General features: G+C 49.3%; 2 protein-coding genes across 2 annotated transcripts; one reads left to right on the top strand and one right to left on the bottom strand.

Annotated features, from left to right (window-relative positions):
* Positions 1–969: 969 nt before the first annotated feature.
* Positions 970–7,746, top strand: LOC122377266 (double C2-like domain-containing protein beta). The gene is made up of 7 exons (XM_043357223.1): positions 970–1,074; positions 1,718–1,789; positions 2,430–2,553; positions 2,998–3,107; positions 4,178–4,320; positions 5,842–6,011; positions 6,700–7,746. The coding sequence occupies exons 1-7, from the start codon at positions 1,024–1,026 to the stop codon at positions 6,831–6,833; spliced, it is 804 nt and encodes a 267-aa protein (XP_043213158.1). The 5' UTR covers positions 970–1,023; the 3' UTR covers positions 6,834–7,746.
* An 8,607-nt stretch (positions 7,747–16,353) lies between these two features.
* Positions 16,354–22,229, bottom strand: LOC122377264 (F-box/LRR-repeat protein 12-like). The gene is made up of 6 exons (XM_043357221.1): positions 22,211–22,229; positions 19,553–19,648; positions 18,907–19,109; positions 18,487–18,557; positions 17,320–18,276; positions 16,354–16,365 (listed from the first exon to the last, which is right to left on the bottom strand). The coding sequence occupies exons 2-6, from the start codon at positions 19,645–19,647 to the stop codon at positions 16,354–16,356; spliced, it is 1,338 nt and encodes a 445-aa protein (XP_043213156.1). The 5' UTR covers position 19,648; positions 22,211–22,229.
* Between the last annotated feature and the right edge of the window lie 996 nt (positions 22,230–23,225).

Raw genomic sequence — 23,225 nt, 5'->3', positions numbered from 1 at the left:
ATACTTGTCCCCGTGGGTCTCTAATAAAAATGGCCGTGCGAGAGGTGCTCGCAAGTGCCGCGATATAGATCACGGAACTTCGGTAGGCTACCATATTTTGGTATGAATAATCTGCTTCAGTCGCCACAGTACCAAATGTGGATTTCTGCTCCACGTATCAAGTAGAACAATGTAATAGTGAATAATGCATTGCGCAGCAATCTGCCACACTATTGGTATTTACCTACCGCAGTTATTACGGTAGTTGAGTAAATTGTGTCGGGTTCATTAGCCTGATGCCAGTATGTTCCCTGGAGACTGCTCGCGTGCCATATGGGCGAGTATATGCGAAAAAAGACAATGCGATCTGCGCGCATCTGTGCTACGACATCGCGTCCCGTCCCCTGTACTCTTTCCGGTCGCAGGACGGCGTTTAATTAGCTCCTCTGGGCCATATGTGTGGAGTGATAGCGCGCTTCATCAGGCTTCTCTCTTTCCTCGCAGTTTTTAGCAGTCTTATCAGAGCTGACACGCCGAATGAGTTTCTATTTCTCCCGCTGATTCTGACGGGTCGGATGAGCCTCTATCTCTCCGGACGTCTAGCGTCCGTGTGTTTTTTGTTGATGTTCCTGATGACATCAGCGGGAGCGCGCCGTGCTAAAGCTGATAACGGAGAGCTGTGCTGATGCTGAGCCTTATAACAGTGCTGTGGCTGACCACACAGTGGTGGCTGCAGAGCTGGGGCTGGTCAGGACGAATGCAGTGTTCTGTCAACGACTGCAGTGTTCTGTCACTTGTCAGCCCACCATGCCCCACATCCGTCCCACTGTGTCGTCCCACCACCCACCGCCCGTTCATCAGTTCCACTGTCGTCCCGGCATTCTCACCACCCAACGTCTGTCCCACTGTCGATCCCATCACCCTCCGTACATCCATCCCACCGCGTAGTCCCACCACTCACCCACTGCCCCACTGCTGTCCCACCACTCACCCACTGTCCCACTGTCGACAGGTGGGAGCGCCGGCACCGCCGAGTTCTCAGTCATGGTCGACCCGGCCGTGGAATCAATACACTGTTGCGTCCACAGAGTACGGGTAAGCTCCCCTCCCTCGGCGTGACAGAGGCCAGGAGACAGTGCGGGCGTCTGTTGTGGCCGGGAGGTGGGTGGTGCTGGCGGTATGGTGCTAGATGGTGCTCGCGGTGTGGTGCTGGGTGGTGTGTGTTGTTGAGTGGTGCTGGGTGGTCCTGGGTGTTGGTGAGTGGTGCTGAAATGTGTGGTGTTTTGTGGTGATTGGTGATGCAGTGTTGTGGCATATGCTATCGTATGGTGCGTGGTTACGTGTGGTGTTGCGTTCGTTGTGTTCTGTTGTTTTGTGTAATGCTGCGTATCGTTATGCTGTCGAGCGATGATGTGTTTTTTAGGGGCTAACCAAATGTGCTTGTGATTATACCTAATGATTATACCTAATGATACTAAGCCAGACCGAGTTCACTGACTTGTCATCTCGCCAGTTATCCTTCTAAGGAAACAGTTATCTTTTTGCAGTTGAGTGTTTCCTATGCAATACACCGTAATTCACCCACCAAGCATCCCATGTGAAGATTTATGTTAGAGATGTTTCTTTGTGGTCGCTGAACGGATTAGCAATGTGACCTAATGCATTAGCTGACGGGTTAATTATTGACACTATATTAAATATGTTTCATTGTGTATTATCCCCCGGTCTCTTGTTACAGGGTTTGTGTCCGCTGGACGGAGAGATTGTAAACGCCTACGTAAAACTGCATCTGGTGCCTGGTTTGCATAAGGTATGAAGGTGACGGCCTTCGTGCAACAACACATTTCCAAAAAATGCCTCCGTCATGTTGATAGGGGCATCCGATTTATCCATGCAAAAACATTCAATGTATCGATGTACTCATCGTTGAGAGCTTTTCCGACTGCTCTTGCGTCCTCAAAACATGCTTTGTTTCTTTGTACGATGATTTATCACATACCCGCAGGTTCAAGTCTTTCATGAAGACTCGTGTATCCTGGCTCAGCATTCTGTGTATTCAGTATTCCCGGGACTTCGCTCCACGCTTTGATGCCGCGCTACGGCAGGACTGGCTATCTTGCTATTTGTTTGCTACCTATCGTCTTTGCTGCTGAAAATGCGGTCTTTGTTGCGGGTCATTTGGGTCATTTCATGCGGTGCATTGCGGTCAATCATATATCCAAGTGCATGTAGTGAATAGGATTACCTTTTTCTTTCATTCTTCTTCTTTGGCTCCTGAGCGGAAGTGCTTTTACCTTGCCGTGCTTTAAGTGGGTATGATATTTTAGATATGGCCAAAGCATATCTAAACTCACCGAATGCTATATTTGGATTCATAGTTAGAGACAGTGCGTGTTTTCAGAACATTGTTGCCGTACAGCACCGCCCACTCTCACTGTTGATAATTTCAGACGAACAAGCTTCGGACGCGAACGGTCTCGGGCTCCTCAGACGCCGAGTTCAACGAAACTCTCACCTACTGCAACGTTCACTCGGATGTGGTGGCCAGCAGCACTCTGTGGGTGTCGGTACTCGGTGAGTTTCAGGGGCACTCTGTGAGTGTCGGTACTGGGTGAGTTCCCCATGCAGCACTCTGTGGGTGTCGGCACGCGGTGAGTTCCAGGGGCACTCTGTGGGTGTCGGTACTGGGTGAGTTCCCCATGCAGCACTTTGTGGGTGTCGGTACTCGGTGAGTTCAACGGACACTCTGTGAGTCAACACGAAATGTCTCGTTGCGATCCTTTCACTGTATATAAAACGCCGCAAATGACTGTTCTCTACTCATTTCAACTTGGTCATTATCCGCCTCCAATTGATGTAGAATATTTCACCGTTATAATCTTTCCTAGAAATGTCAAGGTTAGTATCAGAATTACAGCGGCCAAAGTAATCACCCCCCCCCCCCCCTGCAGATTACATACAGTCCGGCGGTGACCGCCCTCTGCACGCTCACTCCCCCCCCCCCCCGTGTCCCCGCAGATGAGAACCCGAACGGCCACGACGTCCTGGGTGAGACGCTGGTGTGGCTGGCTGACATCCCTCCTCATCGGCTGCACTTCTTCTGCAAACCCCTGCTCCCCATAGGCAGCGTAAGTCGTACACACTGCTAAAGATATGGCACAACAGGATACCGATAGAGCATAGACAGTGTACCTAAAGCGTACACACTGGTAACGACAGGCAGTATAAGTCTACTTCACTGCTAAAGATAGGCACGACAGGATAACGAATGATATTCGAAATTTTCCGCGGTCGCTTTGCAACAGGTCACTCTTTCGCTGTAAAGAAATATACCGACAGTCGCTATTTTACGCCGTCGCTCTATAACCCGTCGCCCTTTTATGTAAAGAATCGCTCAAGTGAAGTCTGTGTGTCGCTGTTCTGAGAGTCGCTATAGACACTGTCGCTATTGTGAGTATGTCGCTGTTTTTGGGTCGCTATTTTCTGAGTCGCGGTTTGACACGCCTGCCCCGTCCACGGCGCTGTTTTTGCACTCTCGGCAACCAAAGCTAGCCTTGATGAGAATATCGAATGAAAGGTGAATCGTAATCAACCTCGCCGTCTCTGCCTAACTACATTAAGCTACTCCAAATAAACATCCAAATCTCGTCATTGAGGGGCATAGATAGGCTATGCAATCAGAGGATGATTAATTCAATGAATGACGGGGTCTGGGGAAAAATATCAAGGCCAGTAATTTGATATTGATGCGTGCGCATCTAAATGCTCGTTAGATAACTTCCAAATTACTACTGGGTACTGATATGGCACAAAAATAGTGAAAAACCTGTTACATTTTCGGCACATATGTAGGTACAGATATTATACAATGTATGGGCTGGTTAGGTGCATGCCCTTTCTCCTGGTCGTGTCGTAGGTATACAGCTTGCGGGAATAGATCAACAATTAACGAATATCTTTCCAAACCAGTAACAGGTATACCACACCACAATATCTTTTCACTTAGGTCAAACAAATGTCGTCCTTTGTAGGCTGAAGCTCCCGATAGTCAGTCATTTGTGTTGCGCCCAATTCGGCCTGACATCGCAGTGTCCAGCCCGCGATATCTTTAGCCTGCACGTCGTCCCGGATCGCCGAAATGGTCCGATGACGTCAGCAGTGTGGCCGCCGCTGATTGGTGGGCCGGGCCGGTTCACAGGGCGACTGCGACTCGTACCAGGGCCGGATATTGTTGTCTCTGAAGTACGTCACCACCCGGCGAGTGCTGGTGGTCGGCGTGGTCCGCTGTGTCGACCTGCCCGCCCCGGACGGCAACGGAGTGCCCGACCCCTTCGTCAAAGTGTGAGTTTCTTTTCGTATTTAAAATATAGTCCTGATGTTCCTTAACCCTATTAGTGGCAGGCTCCTGGCTACCCCTATTAGTGGCAGGGGGGGCTGTTTACGACCCCCCTTGATATCTCGAGATCTAACGGGCCGATTTTCAAAATTCAAACGGCATTCGATTTCGCTCAACGTGATCTACATTTCTAAAAAATAAAAATTAAAAAATGTCAATGGGGGGGGGGGGGGGTAGAGGGGGGTAAAAACGGGCAAATTGCAGATACATTTTAGACTGTTTATCACGGCCAGGTTTCTGAACCAATTTCAACGCAACTTTTGCCGATCGATAGAAAATGAACCAGGAATTCACATGGATCCTAAAAATATGCATTTTCAAAAATCATAGGCGGATACAGATCATTGAGATGGGGTACACAAAAAGTATAGTAAATAAGGTTTTTGTTGGTACTGTTTCTAAAAAGGGTGGTAATGGTCTTGTTATGTTACAATTTTCTTATGAGAGAACGACTACAATTGTATTGGTCATGCATAGGCGGTGTCAGGGCACCTATGTTGGGAGGTAAAACATAACCCCCTTTTTGGACGCCTGGATCCGCCTATTATAGCAAAAAGGTGTCAAAAGAGGATGCACAATAACTGTATATGTTATCACGTAATACCTTTCATTCACTGTTCGTAAAACTGGTGCAGCATCGTGATCTTCGCCCAAATGACTCGCTTCACGAATAGGACCCCCCAATTCCCAGTGCTCTGGAGCCGCCCCTGGTAAAGTTATGAACTTGAAATTTTCAGGGAATGTGCCCAATCTAGTTGTAGGAAAAGTCAGAAAATTTCAGCTTCGTAGCTTCAGCGGTTTCGGAGATATTCCCGAAAAACCTGAGGGGTGGATAAAAACAACCCCCGCTGCCACTAATAGGGTTAAAGCACAGCGGGTTTTGCAAATGGCCTCATTAGATTCGTATTTCGTGTTCTTGGTTGGAATAAGTCGCTCATTTTATTTTGCCGTGGCTGGCGACAGTCTGCACTTGGCTGTTTTGGAAAGAGATGCTGTGCCGCAGTGCAGCCATGCTCGGCGGGTCAGTCTACCCACCAGTAATTCAGCCGGCGACGGCAAGCGCCGGACCAGTGCAGCGAAGAAAGACTGAAACGTTGTAGTTCTCGAGTGGGGTCTAGTTGTTACGGATAACGAAACACCTGATATTGTTATCTTTTCGAGTTCTTGTCATGGGTAATGTGAATCATTATAAAAGAAACGTATACCTTTAGAAGACTTTGCAACATAACATACCTCCTACCTCAGCCTGGCGACCAAGGAATATTGCCAGGGTAACGTTCAACTCCAATCTGTACGAAATTGCTCGTTCGAATGATTCACTGTCGGCTAGTCGCTCGCGACATTGTCCCTGGTGTCGGCTGACACCAAATATCACGACAAATGTCAACCTGACCCCGCTGGTAAATCCCCGCTGACTCCGCTGACACTCAGACCTAATTCTCTGACCTGTCACCGTCTGGCCTCAGCCAACTGCGACCGGCGCCGGGCCAGTTCCGTACAGCCATCTGCTGGAAAAGCCCCAACCCAAAGTTCAACGAGGAGTTCTGCTTCCGGTGCCGCCGCTCCGAACTGCCGAGACACACGCTGGACCTGCGCATCTACGACAAAGATATCAGCAAGAGCAACGACTTTATCGGTAGGCGGGGCGGGACAACGACCCGGGCCCGGCCTGACCTGATTTTGACGGTCGGGCGCCTGATGTGTGTGCATGTGTGTGTAGTGTGTACGTCTGTGTGTGTGTGTGTGTGCGTGTGTGTTTTCGAGGACACTGATATTGGATGTCGGTCAGTTCCAATGCTGTCCCAGGCGGCAGCGACATATCATGTTCAGAGAGAGGCGGTTAAGCTCGTTGGATTACCTCGGTCAACGAAATGGCCCATCACAAAATGAAATATAGCGTCGGGACCTGTGTGCTGTAACCGAGGGTCATTGGTCGGAGCCCATAATACCAGAACCCGACATCAATTCAATGTTTGGTTCGGGGAAGCCATATTACGCGCAGTTAAATTCCAGTATCAAGTTTCAAAACACGTCAATTTGATAACCCTTGATGTTTTCATGTTGGTATTGATATTGCGATCAAACCATTCATAACGGTAGTTTGAGGTGAAATCAAATCCTTTGATGCCAATGCAAGATCTGAAGTATTTACACTGCTTTGCAATGATTGAGCTTACATTGGCCAATATCTCGTCTATTATCCAAAAGACAAAGATGTTGGATTTAGGAGGGAGAACAGCTTTTCAGTTCATAAGCAGCATAGCCATTTCAAGAACCTTAATACCACTCTGAATTGGCGTCATTTGCCTTTCTCTCCCCCGCAGGCAGTCTCCAACTGAGCATAGACTCGCACGGGGCGAGATTACGTCATTGGTTCGACGCCCTCAATTACGTGGACACGCGGCACGACCGGTGGCATGAGCTGAGCGCCACCCTGCCCGGTCCGCCGCCTTCCTGAGGTCAGAGGTCGAGTCGGAACTCAACCAGCGAGGACTGCCAATCATTCGACAGAAAACGATCGTGTTTGCCAAACAAGTGCCGATGTTTCCAGCTCCTTGATGTGGTTGTTTTGCCTGGAACAGTAGCGTTGCAATGAGTTTGATGAAATGGAAATGATTGAAAACCGTCTAACACATGTTTTTTGTCACGCTCTACCTATACCTATTTATGTCAAACGCTTGCGTACCAACTTTAGCCTTGAGCTCACATAATTGAAAATATGTCAGCGATGGGTCAGGCAAGGTAGACATAGAACATCGAACAGGAGCACACCGTAAACACGCGGCACGGGCACCCCTGCGTTCGGGATCAGGCGCAGAACTATCTACCTTATCTACCTTTCATTGCTATTTTCCGTGTGTTTCAAAAGTAGCCCCAATATGCGTGTACCTCAGATAGGCTCGATACGTTATCTCGATTACAATAAGCAATGGTATGTGAAGGCGCAATTTCGACTGCAACGATAATGACCTGTTGTAGACTAATCGATTGACGTTTGACTTCGCAGAGTATTAGCAATCAGAAACATGAGCTCATGAATCGTATATCTCTTGTGACTCATAATCAACGAAGTAGTCACGCCAAAGTCCAAACAGTCATCGAATCCATCTACCTGTTGCCTAATTCATAGCAGGACACAGAGCGCACGAGCCTGAGGCCCGAACTATATGTACCATCTCTTCGTCGTCATGCGATGCTTAGCGATTTGAAGGATCATACAAACTTTGACATTTATAATCACGAAAACATTCTCTCTGTGTGTGCAGCCTATCTGAATGTGGACGGATATCCTTGACAACGTATCGCGCTGGCCGCTGCCGTGGCTGTTAGTTGCCGTTCCCATGGCAACATGCCAACAAGCATATCCGTTATTGTGTTGAGTAGCTACGTGTTGTTACGTATATTTTATACTCATGTCGAGCGATGGTGGAGGGAGCAGGCATTCCTGTGAATCAATACATTTGGATGTTGGCATTGTTGTGTTGTGGAACGTGGAACACAAATTACCTACCCATCGCTGATCGCAGATCGCTCATATTATAGTAACATCAAACAAAACAGCACAGCACTCCACTTTCACAGTCTATCATGGGTCGGCTGTGATCTGTTGATTTTCCCTTTAAACTTTACGAAGTGTCAGTGTCAAATCACGCCACGCCGCTCCCAACCACCAAAGATGAAAGAGCAGGTAGGTAAAGCGTTATATCAGGCGTGTTTTGGTGGCCGATGTGAGCCTGCTTCCCCAAGGGCGCACACAAGGGGGGGGGCACACGGGCCCGTGCCCCCCCATTCGAGTTGGGGGGCCCAGCTCGAAGGAATAGGGGCCCATTTGAGGCGGCCGAAGGCCGCCTCAAATGGGCCTCTAACTAATCCTTAGACTACCGAAGACTGTGTACAAAGGGCCCTCAAATGGCCTTAAAGGGCCCTCAGATGGTCTCAAAAGACCCTCAGATGGCCTCGAAGGGCCCTCAGATGACCTCAAAGGGCCCTCAGTTAGAGTCATAGGGCCCTCATCTGGTGTCGAAGAGCCCTTAGATGGTGTCAAAGGGCCCTCAGATGGCCTCGAAGGGCCCCAGATGGCCTTAAGGGGACCTCAGATGACCTCAAAGGGCTCTCAGATGGCCTTAAAGGGCCCTCAGATGTCCTCTGTCCTCAAAGGGCCCTTAGCTAACGTCAAACGGACGTCAGAAGGCCTTAAAGGGTGTCAAAGGTCCCTGAGCTGGCGTCAGAGGGCCATGCCCTGGCGTCAAACGGCTTGCCGAAGGTCCTAAAGAGTCCTTAGCTGGTGTCAGAGGGCCCCCAGCTGGTGTCAGAGGGCCCCCAGCTGGTGCCAGATGGCCCTCAGCTGGCTCCAAATGGCCATCAGAAGGCCTCAAACGGTCCTCAGCTGGAGTCCAGCGGTCCTCAGTTGGCGTCAAGCGGCCCTCAAAAAGCCTCAATGGGCCCTTAGAAAGCCTCAAGGCAGAGGTCGACAAAATTCATGGAGTTTCTCCGACTACCGGCCAATTTTCTCCAGGCTTTTCTTCGACGATTGTGAGAAATGATGAATTTGGATACCTATCCACGCAACCCAAAACACTGGTATACGGCATTCATAAGCCCTTGTTACACTGCCAAATTTTGGTACACGAATATGCAGGTCATCCTATGTCGCGGACCGATTCGGGATCTTTCTTCCACGGTCTTGGCATTTCGCAGACCATTCGGTGTCCACCGCGCGATTTTTATGGCTCGTCACGACCGCCACAAATTTTTCATGAAAAATGAAAATTTCGTGGCCGTTCGCCGAACTTGTGATAAACGAATATAATCCCAAACAGTCGCCGAGTCGGCGCCGACATATCCGCTGCATGCGCCGACTCGTTGCCAAGGTATCGCCGACTATTCGCCACAGATGAGTGCCAATGATGTAAAATACAATACAATACAATACCATACGCGCACGCAGTCCTCTGCCGACTGAAACCCGGGTGTGTTTTGCTCCTGCGAGTCATCCCCCCCCCCCCAAACCCCTACCTTCCCCGCGGCCAGCGCCGGCCTCCTGCCCTCCTGCCCCGCGTCTCATCTCCCCTTTTTCCTAGTCCCCTACCCACTCCCTCCCTCCCTCACCGCGCGTCGCTGTCGGGCCCTTAGCAGGGGTCGGCAACCTACGGCCCGCGGCCCGGATCCGGCCCGCGGCTGGCATCAGTAACTAACATTGTGTTCCGATCCGCGGCTCCTGCGCGTGATTGTAACAAATTGTGACCATGCTCCGGCCCGCCGGTTGCTTCCAAATCACATATCCGGCCCCAATCCAAAAAAAGGTTGCCGACCCCTGCCTTAGCGTCTTTGCCGCTAAGGTGGCTATTTCCCGTTATTGAGACTTTTCTTTGTATTTGAAGAAATTCCTTCAGATTCGCAATAAACATCGCAAGAATTAGCGACTATTATTGATAAATCTCAACTATTTTTCTCTTGTCTCAAGAGTTTGGCAGCTGAAGAAAACAAAGCGGTCGCCAAAAACACCACTTTCTCCGACTGCCAATAAGAGCGATATTTGGTTATGAATTGGTAGGGAAACCGACCTAATAGGCACAGAGCTGCTTCTGACCGGATCAGACCAGCTCTGACTAGGGAGAAAGTGGAGAAATGGTAGAAAACTGTCATCACTAAATTGTTACTCGTGCTGTTGTTAGTCGATGATATAGGTGTACGGATGTAACAATGTTGGCTTTGCTAATCTTAGAATTTCTTCCATGATATTTTCTTCTTTATGTGATTTTCGCTCGTTTGTTTTTCTCTGACTAGGGTCAGATGGTCAGAGATTTTATCGACCTCTGCCTCAAGGGGCCCTAAGAAGACCTCAAAGGGCCCAGAAGGCCTTAAAGAGCGTCAAAGGGCCTTGAGCTAACGTCAGAGGACCCCCAGCTGGTGTCAGAGGGCCCTGAGCTAGCGTCAAAGTTAAAGGGCCCCTAGCTGGTGTCAGAGGGCCCCAGTTGGTGTCAGAGGGTCATCCATTGGCGTCTAATGGCCATCAGAAGGCCCAAAAACGGTCCTCAGCTGGCGTCCAACGGTCCTCAGCTGCTGACGTCAAGAGGCCCTCAAAAGGCCTCAAAGGCCCCTCGACTGCTCAAAGGGCCCTTAGAAGGCCTCAATGGGAGCTCAAGAGACGTTAAACGGCCCTCAAAAGGCTTGAAAGGGCCCTCTGCTGATAGCAAAGGGCTCGCACATGAGTCAATAAGAGCCTTGTCAAAAACGGACCTGAGAAACCTTGCCGGCCCTGGTTATCTGCGGGACTCTTACACTTACCTGAGTAGCCCCCGTTTAATGAGGGGCCCTGGTTATTGATGGGGTCCCTGGTTACTTAAGGGGCGCCTGGTTACCAGAGGGGCCCATGGTCACTTGGTGGGCCCCTGATCAATTGAAAACCCCTGGTCATCTGAAACGCCCCTGATTACCTAAAGGGTCCCTGATCACTTGGATTCAGTGACATAGCAAGGGAGCGAGGGGTACGTGCCCGTTCTCGGGTTTAGGGTTCCTTCGAAACCGAGGGGCCCTGCGGCGCCAGTTGGTAGCAGAGGGCTCGCGCTGGCCGAACTTCAACTCGGAAGGACACCACAGGGCTTGTGGGGCACGTTATTGGCTCCTATGTAGCCGCAATTATCTTCATAAAGGCCCAATGCCGGTTTCTGAGAGACCTCGCCGAGCGCTCAGGGCCCTTATACATAGTAACGGCCAACGAGGGATTGGCTGCTATGGCTCCACATCCGTCTGTGATAGACACACGGCCCACACCAGTGTTTCTAAAGGCACCCACAACAGCAACTGCGAGGCCCCTCGCGCTACCTCCAAGGGACCCCCACCAGTGCATCGATGTTATGGGCCTACATCGGCGGCTCTGAGAGTCCCCACACCGGCGCCTCTGAGGGCCACGTACCAGTGACTCTGAGGGTCTCTTACCAGCCTCTGAGTGTCCTTGCTAGCCTATGAAGGGCCACTTTCCAGTTCCAGGCCATTTTGCAGGGCCACACACATGCCAATGATGGCCCCACCAGTGTCACTAAGCCCTAAGACCCCGCAACGGCGCCTGTGAGGACCCAACACCAGCGCATCTGACGGCCTTTCACTGGCACCTCTGAGCGCGCCACACACCGGTGACTCTAAGGAGCTCGCTCGCTTCGCTCGCGCCAATTTTCCACATTTTCTCATGCAAAGACCGTTTTAAAGAGACCCGTCTGCCAGTGAGACTGGACCCACCGTGCCTCCCTCCTCCCATCGAAAGGTCCTGGATACATCCTTGCCTGAGCTGACCCCGGGCCCCCGGGTGACTCGCGGGCCCGGGGCCAGGTGACCAGCAGGTGACCCCCTCGGGTACGAGTCCGACATGCATCGTACATAGTCCTGTTGATTTGATTCACCGGTTAAACATTAAATATAAGTTATAAGCTAGATCTCTAGTCTGTGATCCCGCATCGTATCAGATGTAATGGCATTTCATGTCGATGTGCCTAAAAAATATGCGAATATACCTGGAAAAGGAGTGCTGCTCCCGGGCCGGTCGGCCGGCCGGCCGTCAGTCGCTGCCCGGGGCTGATTTCTGAGGGACTTGCAAAAATGTTTATTAATGAAATGTTTTACGTAATAAATTAGACGATTAGGTACAAATTAGGTATGTGTACCGGCTCTGAGTCGCATTTGAGAGAAAAAAAAAACATGCTAGCGTAAAAATATAAATGTTTTGAAAATTAAGCTGGTACCGAAATAATTGTTTTACCATGCATTGACAAAAGCTCAAGCTTCAAACCAACCGAAATATAACCCCGTGGGCCGTATTTTTTTTTTTTTTGGGGGGGGGGGCCCTTCGGCATGGGGGGCCCACTTCGAAGGTCGTGCCCCCCCCCCATTCAAAAATCCTGTGTGCGCGCCTGTGCTTCCCGCGTATGAGAGTCAGACTCGTGCCGAAGACAAGAGAGCTGCGACAGGGGAGAGGGAAAAAGGATTTTCCGAAAATCCTTTACAGTTCTCATGTCGACAGCTGAAGGAAATTAACCCGCGCTGCGCTGCAGTGGCCTGAGTTTCCCGTGTCGTGCTGGAGTGGGGTGGGGGCGTTTTCACGCACCCCGTCTAACTCGGCTCCTGGGCCACGTAGCGACACGCGGTAAGCGGCGATCGAAAGAGCGTCAAAAATAATGACAGACACCCTTCGGACATATTTTAGGTCAGATCAAAGGTCATGTCACCAGAGGTTATCAAAGGTTAAATTTAGTCAATTTCAACAATTTTGGAAACTGCCAACGGCTAACTCTGGAACCAATAGAGCTAAAGCGCCGCGGAAAAGCGCATTCGATAGCCCTTCTACAGACCTTTCTGAGTATTGTTCTCAGATTTGACCTCCGGTCAAAGGATTCGCCTCCAGGGGAAAAAGCTCTAAAAATAGCAGTTTTCACGAAAACTATTTTTCGGTAATAACTTTTGACTCAAGAGAGCCACGATATTGATTTTGGCAGCATCATGTTCCTCTCGTCGAAACGCGTCGAATGAACTTTACGTTGGCCTTGAAAAGTAATTTTGAAAATTTGACCTCAGGTCAAAGTCATGACCTGACCGGAAAGGGTCATGTTGCATATCAGTCGATCCGTATCGTCGAGCTGAACACATCTGACGTGTTTTCACCGTTCTAGCACGTCTTTATCAAAAGTTATAGTTAAAAAAAACTGCTGTGACTTTACCCTCGCATGTGTGCGGCGTTTGCCAGCTTCTAAGTTCTAATGTGTAGGGGGGAGGGGGGGGGGGCGGTTGGACCCCCCCTTGCCGTTTGGCCCCTGATTGAGCTAGAGCTTCGCGGAAAAAAACGAGCGTGTTGCCCGTGACGAGAGGAAGCCGATGATACCCAATTTTGAGGTCCTAGGTCATTGGTTGACCTTCCAGGTCAGGTCAATGACCCAAAAGTCGGGAAAATCGGGACCTGTTAGAAAGTCGCAAAGTGAGGCTGCTAAGAGGTTTTCGGGGTGCTGATCACGAATATCGTGTTAGTTTTGATCACAGATGATGTCTTTAAGCATTTAGACCAGGTCGGGTCAGGTCAGGTCGGGTCAACCAGTAGGGTTCGTGACGGGTATTCGTAGTACGGGTCAACCGCTTCTCGCAGTTTCGTAACATGTTACAAAGGCACCAAAACTACTTTAATGTTCAAATAGTTTCTAAATTCGAATTCAGCTCCAAAAACTAGCCTAGAAACATGTAAAGCTCGAAAAAGTGAGCCGAGGTCACCAAAGGTCAATGACCTGACCTAACCTTTAGGTGATCTTGACATCCACCCAAATGCATGGGAGCAACATCAAATCATATGTTTGAACGTTCTAAACCACGAGAAGCTTGCAAACGCGCGGCTAATGTGAGCCGGCATACAAGCCGAATTGCGATTCCGGCCAAACATGGGTTCGAGAAATAGGTCACAGGTCAAAGGTCACTTGGGTCAGGGTCATGAAATTTTCAGAGTAGGTGTAAAATTGATCAACTCGAGGGTACTAAAGTTTTGTCGGGATCAGCCGCTTTTTACGCGAGTTATTCGCGAAAAACCATGGGGGTCCATCCGACCCCCCTACACATGCGAGGGTTTACCTGAGATGACCTCAGGGTCACACAAAGGGGTCACAGGTGTATTTTTACGGTTCAGTGTGTCTATTTACATATGAACCGATGTTTGAGGGGATTTAGAACAGCATTCGTCCAAAAGAGGCGCATTTCAATTTTCTCCCATTGACTTATACCTAATGGAGAGGTCGCAAAATCGACCTGACCTTAGGTAACAGATACAGGGTGACACAAAAAAACGGTCATCACCAAACTTCGAATAACTTCGGAAGTTTTATTCAGATCATCACCAAACTTCGGCCACTTAAGGTCACACCTATGTAGCATACATCCACCAAGTTTCAAGTCTTCACTACGAATACTTTTAGTACAGTGTGTGTTTTACTGACGCTCCACAATGTGCTCCAGGTGAGCGCCACGGCGCTGCAGGGCGTAGGCACACTTGCATCCGGCGGGCAAAGTTGTCGATAACCCGATGGCTGTGCACTTTACAGAGTGCAATGGCCTCTGGAGACAGCGCTCAGGGGGTGTGCTACCCCTGAAACGTTATTCTTATCGGGTTATCGGCAACTTTGCCCGCCGGATGCAGGTGTGCCTACGCCCTGCAGCGCCGGGGCGCTCACCTGGAGCACATTGTGGAGCGTCAGTAAAACACACACTGTACTAAAAGTATTCGTAGTGAAAACTTGAAACTTGGTGGATGTATGCTACATAGGTGTGACCAAAAGTGGCCGAAACTTGGTGACGATCTGAATAAAACTTCCGAAGTTATTCGAATTTTGGTGATGACCGCTTTTTTGTGTCACCCTGTATAAAAAATCCGAGATATAGATTTTATACATGCTGTTACTCTTATCAATCGCTGAAAGTTTCAAATTGATTCTTCAGTCGGTGAAGCTATAGCCAGCCTTTGAACTTTTTCGGGGGTAATGTCACTTGACGTGACCTGGTGACCGGACCTTGAAAGACCCGGTTCTGAAATTGTCACAACATGTGCGGAAAAGCGGTATTAGTAGGTGTACCAAAAACGTTTGAGATATTCGCGAAAAACCTGAGGGAGAGGCGTGAAAACGCCTCTCCCCCGCTCAGCACGGCGCGTGTTTCATTTCAGAGGTCGAGGCCCTGCTCTAATTATGCTCAGCTCAGTACCTATCTTATCGGAAGTTATTGGCACTCGTGGTGTAACAATTGAAAATCAGCCATTGTAATGCACTTACGAATTGCGTTAATCAAATGTCAGTCCGCCTGGCAGCGGCACGCGCGAACCTACGTATTGACTCCCGGTCCCGGTCGTTCCATTGTCGCGTCATTTGCTATTGACGGCGCTCGCAAACACCTCACCGGATTCAATCTAGCCAATCAGTGGCGTCACAGGCCCGCGGAATATGGCTGCTGTCGGGCTAATGCGCCGTACAAAGTCGCCACAGTGCTGTTTACCACACACACAGGCACGCTTGCCTGCTGCCGGCATTGGTTTGGGCGAAAACAGCCGGCTCGTTTTCGAACGACGCTGCACGTCGGTATTCCTCCGACAGCGTCCCAATCCCATCCCGAGACGCCGCCGGGCAGCGGTGTTCGAGCGCGCCGCTCTCCGTTTGCCAGAGTGCCGAAACAATGGCAACGGCGTGCCGAAACAAAGGCAACGGCGTGCCATTGAGATGCAGAGGTCGTTCGAAAGGTGTTGGACAATTGCGTCCACAAATTATTAGATATTCGTGTTGAAAACATGCACCATAGTCATAATTTATTAGGCTAAATATCATTCGTGTTTGTGTAGCACGATGTGTTTCTAAATTCTAAGCAACTGCCGACTTTGAGCAGTGTGGGGGAGGACGGAGCTGAGCTCAGACGATTGTGGATCAGAGTGAAAGAAAAGTTGACGAACCCGAAAATCATGGCCTTATCTCATGTCGACTTCCATTCTGTGAAAGAACAATGACACTGGAATTATGTAAAACGGATACACTTCATACGTGAGCTGCGAGTTATGCGCAGCTTCCAAGCACATGTCCCTGTCTTGCATCGTATTTTGCCTGCGTACGTAGGCTGTCCCGCAGTGCGCGTATGCCGAGCGGCACAGTCTACCGAACCTGGCTATAGTCAGAGGCCGGGAGATTCATGAACAATTTATGATTTATCTCAGTACACATTTTGTCTCTGAGTCGGAACCCGTCCAACGCTTAGTGGAAGACGATAACGGACCGCGGGAGTCAGCGTTAAAACGGTGAGGACGTAAGCATACTGAATAACTGAAGTGGTAACTGGTGGACCCAGTGGCTCCATCAGTAACTTTTGGTGAATGGTGTAGCGCCCGTTTCACCAAGAAACCTCGGTTGTGAAGTTGATTGTTAGTGAGGTGATCCAGACACCTAATGGTGCTATCAAAACTCAGTGTCCAGACCTCCTTAGGGCTCCTTCTGTAGCCAGATGACAGTGAGCGTATAACAGGTTCATGGCCTTCCAACCGGCCCCAGAAGCATCGGCCAACAAAGACATCGAAGCACTTTGAAGCGGTGCTAATGAAAATTGAAACACCGTCAGTCGATTATCTAGTTCGATGAACCAGCAATTCTAGCCGCGTTTACATAGGGGTTGTTATGAGCCACTAGCTTCGTCCAAAAATTTGCAAAATGCGTCAACAGCGCTTTGCAATTTATAAAATGTCCTTATTCAGCGATGCGAAGAGCACTTCATCAAAATTATCGCAGAATATATGAGCTAGACCCTCGTCAAAAACGCTTTGTAACCAGGCATAATTACTCCTAACGCCCTCTCGCAAATACGGTTGCTGTTCCATATAAATATATGTAGCAGATACATTGTGCAACGCATCATCCATTTTACGAAGCAATTATCACTACATTGATCTTAGATCACTGAAGATGAAAACATCTGAACCACACTTCATCACAAACACTGTACTGGGAGTGACGGTTGCGACCGATTTAGCGAGTCTCAGTCGACGGTGCTGCCACCAGTGGCAATATCTGTGCGATCGAGGCGCCAGCTGCGCTCCAACAGCGACTCCCGGCACCCGCCCAGACGGGTCCTGCCCTATCTCTCCTCTTTGAGATCCATCCCCGTCTCTACTCCGGGGTGTCTGGCACACCATCCCTGACTGGCCGTGGGGACGGCTCTGCCTCCTCCCTCTCCCCTCCCGCCGCCCGGTCCTCCTCCCTCTCCACTCCTGCCTCCACTGGTGCAGCCCTGTCCAACTCCGCCGCCCCGGCGCCGCCCTCCTCAGCCTCTGCCCCTCTCTCATCCTCCTCTACCACTCCCTCATTATCTACCCCTCCCTCGTCTTCCCCTACCCCTCCCACCTCCTCTGCCCTTCCCTCCCCTGCCACTACCCCTCCATCATCCTCCCCTACCCCTCCCGCCTCCCCGTTCCCCGCCTCCCGTCCACCACCCACCGCGTTTTCGGCGTTCGCCTGAGCTCCGTTAATCCTCCATCGGCCGTCAAACAAGTTCACCACGATCACTCCGGGCTGGTTCTCTAGCTCCTCGTCCAGAGTATCCTCCTCATGCTCCTCATCCTCCTGAGGAGAGTCCTCACCGTCCTCCATCTCGCCGTCCTCACAGCCGGCACACTGGCAGCGCTGGAGGCGGCGCCGCTTCGCTGCCGGCGGCCCGTCCGCGTCGGCTGAGGGGGAGGGCGAGCGGCGGCGGCGGCGGCTCGCCACAGCCCCCGGCCCGGACTCCGGGTCCGGTTTGGACTCATGGCAGCTGACGGCACAGCCGGGCAGCTGGTCGGCCAGCCAGCCGAGCCGCTCGCTGGACACGCCGCAGCCGGTCAGGTCGAGCTGCTCCAGGTTGGGGAGCAGCTGCGGCAGACGCTCCACCGACTGCTCACGGAGCCGCGTACGGCGCAGCGCCAGCCGGCGCAGCTGCGCGCCGCAGTGTGCGCCCAGGGAGCTGATGGCCGTGTCTCCGTCCAAGTAACCGTGCCGCCGCGGCTCGAGCAGCAGCTCGGTGAGCCGCGGCAGCTGACAGAAGCCGCTCACGTCACAGTCGGCCACCTGGGTGCGGCGCACGTCCAGCGCGCGCAGCTCGCGGAACCCCAGCATGCACGAGATGCTGCTGTAGGCGATCTCGCCGCCCAGCCGGCGGCAGTGGCGCAGCGAGAGCCGCTGCAGGCTGGCCAGCTTGCTGAGTGGCAGCAGCGCGTGGCTGTCGATCCAGCCGCACTCGGAGAGGTCGAGCTCGGTCAGACGCGGCGCAAACTCCCAGAGGCGGCTGAAGTAGGAGCGCCCGGCCGGCCGGTGCGTGACCTCGCTGCCGCGCAGACTCAGGTACAGCAGCGACTTGGGCAGCAGCTCTAGCGGCAGCTGGCGGAACGAGCACGGAGGTCAGAGGGTGACACGAGGTCAGCAGGGGAAACAAAGGTCGCTTCGGCGGGAGCATTATTGCACAGTTCTAATGCCGATGTAACTCTCCCGATATAACCATGCGTAAGATTTCAATAATACCGTATTCAACTAGCGTGCTTGAACGGGACGACCAACGACAGCCCGTTGTCAGAGCCGCTCAGTTCTTACCTCTGTGGCGTTCAGAAGGCACCGTTCCAGTCTCAGGTCCACCAGGCTAGACTCGCATCGCGCTTTGATATCTGTGGAGAGAGAAGACACAAATGACCGCGTAAGTCAAAAGTCATGGGATGAACTGTAAAGATCGTCCCGTGACGTGTTACCTACACCATGGATGAAAGAACCATGGTTCTCCTTCATCCATGCCTACACCGTACACACGTTTTGCTGACAAAGTTTTGTTGTTGTTTGTTTCGATTTTGCATTCGTCGCTACTACTCAAAGTTCTGCCGGGCAGCACAAATGTACTGTCACCACCGCCACTGCGCAGGTGCTTACACCCGCAACATTGCATGGTATCAACACTTTTCTCCACCAAACGAACACAAAGACGAACTATTGAACCGAGTGAGTCGCCCCGTGCTCACTCACCGGTGAGAATGCGCGCGGTGAGCAGCGGGGGCCGCACCGGCCTCCCGCGCTCCACGTGTCCGGCTACACAGACGCGGCGCGTCTCATTGTGAAGGTGACGCAGCAGGCGGGCCAGCTGCCGCGCACGCAGTCGGCTCTGCCGTAGGTCCACCTCGTACCACAGAGAGCGGTCCGAGAGCAGGCCACAGAGGCGCCGACATGTCCTGAGGGGGGGGGGGGGAGGAAGGGGTCAGCGGGCCGCACAGCCGCCGGCACGTCCTGTGGGGGGGGGGGGCGGGAAGGGGTCAGCGGGCCGCACAACCGTCGGCACGTCCTGAGACGAGGGGCAAGAAGAGAGGGATCAGCAAAGAGGTCAGCAGGCTGCACAGGCGCCAGTATATCTTGAGGGGGTGGGACAACACACTAACACAGACGCTGGCACGTCATGATAGGAAGGGGAGGGGTCAGCGGGGCAATATCATCAGATGGAGGATCAGGATGAGAAATAATCTTTGTAAGATGCTTGATTGAACAAAGAAACGTCTCATCATTGAATATGTTAGTTAGAAGCATAAGTTGATTAGATAGCATGACATAAACAAAGAGGTGCTTTTTAATGAGTCTTCAAATGATAAATACTGATATGTGAATCTGGACAGTTGCTTACCTGGCTAGTAGCAAGATATCTGATGTTGTGAGGTGGGACATTACTTGCAGCAGGAGCTCATCAGGTAGGTCAACCAATGAAGGTTCTGGTGACATTCTGGTGAGAAAAAGATCGAGTCTTAGCAGAAACATCACAATGAACTTAGTTGACTAGGTACCCAACTTATACCTAATAGGGTAAACATTTCATCAAGCAAAGGTGGAAAGTCTTCCAATATACCTTAGCTACTTACAATTGCAGTGGGAATTTTTAACACCACATGCACAATAATCACTCATCCCTTTGAAAGCCCCTCTGGGCTGTAATGCACAACAGATGGCTATTATGTGCATGTAAGATGAATTGATAAAACTTCATTTTCAAGTTACCCTGAATTGCACGACTGGATGGTAGGGGTCTGGGCCTATGCAACAAGCCCAGCTTAGGTGGGCTCTGGCTGTCAATCTGTCCATTCAAACTCCAAATCAATCCAATAAACCATCCAAAACCAATTTTAGAGCTAGCTGGATCCTCTGGTGATAGCTGTATTCAGTAAATCAGTACCTATTGCAGAACTGGGGAAACTACAAGGAGCCAAACAAAAATTGGATCAGCCAATCAACAGCTGGAGTGGGCAGGGCAATGACCATATATGGTCATAAAATCAGACAACTTCATCTTTTCAATGCATCCTAGCATTCAAATGAAAAAAAAATAAGGCATAAGAATGTTTTTTAACCACAGAAGGCCTACACTCACTCGGTGCACAAGTAACTGGCGGCTCTAAATCGCAGAGTTACATACAACACAAGGTCAAACAGTGATTGGCAAATATGGCAGATTGAAACAGACGCGCCAAAAAATGTAAGCAGTACCGTGGTTTAAAAATGTCATTATTTTTATTATTTTGTTTATGGTTTTTTCTAATTGTGGTTAAGTTATTATTTTAAAATTAAATATCTTTGTTAATTGTAATTAAATTAAATCTTTTAACAACTTTCTTTCAAAACACCGATCCATTTATTGAATGGCCAGCTGATTATGATGCCCAGAACCTGCAGAAAATCCGTTTTCCGATCGCCATTTTCGAGTCAATCCGCCGAATTTAATCAGATCACGCTAATTCCTAGTGGAAAATGGAAACCTTTTCTCTCTGATAAGTGGACACGTGATACCACAAGTACCAGTTTGTTTTACCGTTTTTCACCCTTAGTAGCATTGGCTGCATTTATGCCCATATATGGTCATCAAAAGTCCATTTATTGACCAATCAATTTTTAGATCTTCGCCTCGTAGTTTCCCCAACTTATTGCCTATTGGTATACTCACATGTGATTTGAAAATCCTACTGATTTAAAATAAGAGCTGTATGTTAACAAATAATAACAAATTTAAGAGAACCAGCAATTCTACCACACTCCCACAAACCAAAGCCAAATATTATAAAATTGACATTATGACATTAATATATTTGCATCATGATCCTCGCTATTTACCGCGTAAGGATGAACGATTACAATAGCTCAAGTTAAAATCCTGGTCCAAGTGCATCATCACCACAAGCGAATCAATAGGCATTTTTGGGAAATACATTTCCTAGGGCGCCAGGTCATTGGATAAAGTAAACTTTATTCGTGACGTCACAAAGTTTATTTAAGTTTCACTATACACAATCATTATATAAGCCTTACTGGCTCGAATTCAACGGTGCGCTGAAAAATGTGGATCACTGACGTCACAAGTATCAGCAAATCAGTGCTGTAACTGAAGCTCGATCATGGTGATTTATTTTGATCAAAGTTGAAGCGGAAGTGCTATTGAATGGATTTCTCGTAACAAAAAAGAGAATTTATGTCTACATTGAACAAACAAAATGACTGGCTGCAGCTAACCATTTTGGTGCGAGAGAAGAGAATAGCAGATGCAGTTGATCGATACATGATCTGATTGCATTGATGGTAATGTGGTTTGGCCTGATTGGAATCTTCATTTTATCTTTCAAAAATCACATTTTTTAAGAGATCAAATATTGACGTCTTATCTTTTGGACTCATGATGTCATCAAAAACCAATGCCATTCTGAAAGGCTTGTGATGTACGTCGACAAATTGTGGCGCATCCGTCTTTCCTTTCGGCTGGGCGCTTCCGGCGCTTCCCTACCTCAGGCCCATGTCACTCCACTTTTGATGACATCATATGGGGGCCTCAGGACAATAATGGCGCGGTGCGCCACAATCGCTTCAAAGCTACTTGCCAACAGTGCAGAGCCTATGCGATCTCTGCAGACGAGAATCAGAAGATTTGGAACATTTTTTCTTAAGATGCGAAGCGCTCAATGATGTGAGATCTGCAATTGAGCCGTTGCAACGACCACATGTGGAAGACAGCACCGAAATATTGGCAAACCTTTTATTTAGTAATGATGAAAAGCAAATGGAGAAAACTAAACATAGTGTTTACAAGATGTGGGAAGCAAGAAGAAAAAGGATGAGGCAGTGAAGTGTCAGCAAATCAGTGCAACTATGAAAATTTAAAACCATGAAAATGATGACAAAGAATGAAAAGAAAAAGATTATGAAAACAATATTTCAATTAAAGCCAACTAAAGGGAAATAACATGAAACAAAACAAACCGAGAAAAACATCACTGAAAATGTCATATAGGTACTTGATACCTACGTTGTAGTATGTGTTCGTGTTCGTGATGGTCGTGTCATGTAAAACTGTTGTGTTTGTGGGGGCCGCTGCAAAGGCATTACCCAAATAAACGTCACGTCAGTTGCCATTTTTGAAAATATTATTTTGAAATAAAGTTCCAAGTAATAAAAATATTGTAATAAAGTTGTTGAATAAATCGATACCATATCTAAAAACTTACTGAAAAATGATTTATTCATAGTAAAAATATAAGCTCGATGCGTTTTTACGTTGCTTTCCTTCAACTGCAGAGGGTTTTTAAATCGTCTATATCTTCAAAACCGGCCATTTCTTAGCATATTGTTGCTCTTTTTTATCGCTAGAAAATTAGCTGGACTTTCCAATGGCATCAATGGTTGAGCGATATGTGTAGAGTGTCACCAACAATCTTCAAATGAAGTTAGTCATTTTTACGTTGTAAAGGAATGGAGTACCCCTATCGAGCATCAGGGGTGACGTCACTCAGGATCTGTCTCTGATTGGTCGGCGGGAGAGTGACTGTACCTTCTATAGATGGCCTTGCCCTACCTTTTCTTCTCACGAGCCAATCACTAGCCACAGTTTGTGATTGCCTGGGAAAGCATCGGATGGAAAAGTTGGCTATGTGGAAACTCGCTTACCTTTTTGGTTTTATGAAATAATATTGTTCAACCTGTGCGTGAAGCAGTGAGCACGTTGGCGCCGTTTGGGTACTCCGAAGCTATCGTTTTGTGTGATGGCCGATGCGGATAAGCTCAATATCGATAGTATCATCGCACGGTTACTTGAAGGTAAGCAGATTAATTTATACAAAACAGATAATAGTATTCCTCATTTTTAGATGCTTTTGTAGTGACCTCATTCATAAGTGCTACTTGGTTTTAGCTCTGGATTCTACTGTTGCCGACTTAGTCTTTTGATCAAGATAAATACCTAATTCAGTAGGTGGAACTATGGTCAAGCGTATCCATTTTCGGGAACGCATTTTCGTTCCCATGTTTGGGAACGATAAACCCAA

The sequence above is a fragment of the Amphibalanus amphitrite genome, unplaced genomic scaffold (genome assembly GCF_019059575.1).
Source record: "Amphibalanus amphitrite isolate SeventyFive unplaced genomic scaffold, NRLGWU_Aamphi_draft 002685F_arrow, whole genome shotgun sequence".
NCBI classification, from domain to species: domain Eukaryota; kingdom Metazoa; phylum Arthropoda; class Thecostraca; order Balanomorpha; family Balanidae; genus Amphibalanus; species Amphibalanus amphitrite.
Note: the sequence above shows the minus strand (reverse complement) of the source record. Positions and strands in the feature narration are given on the sequence as shown.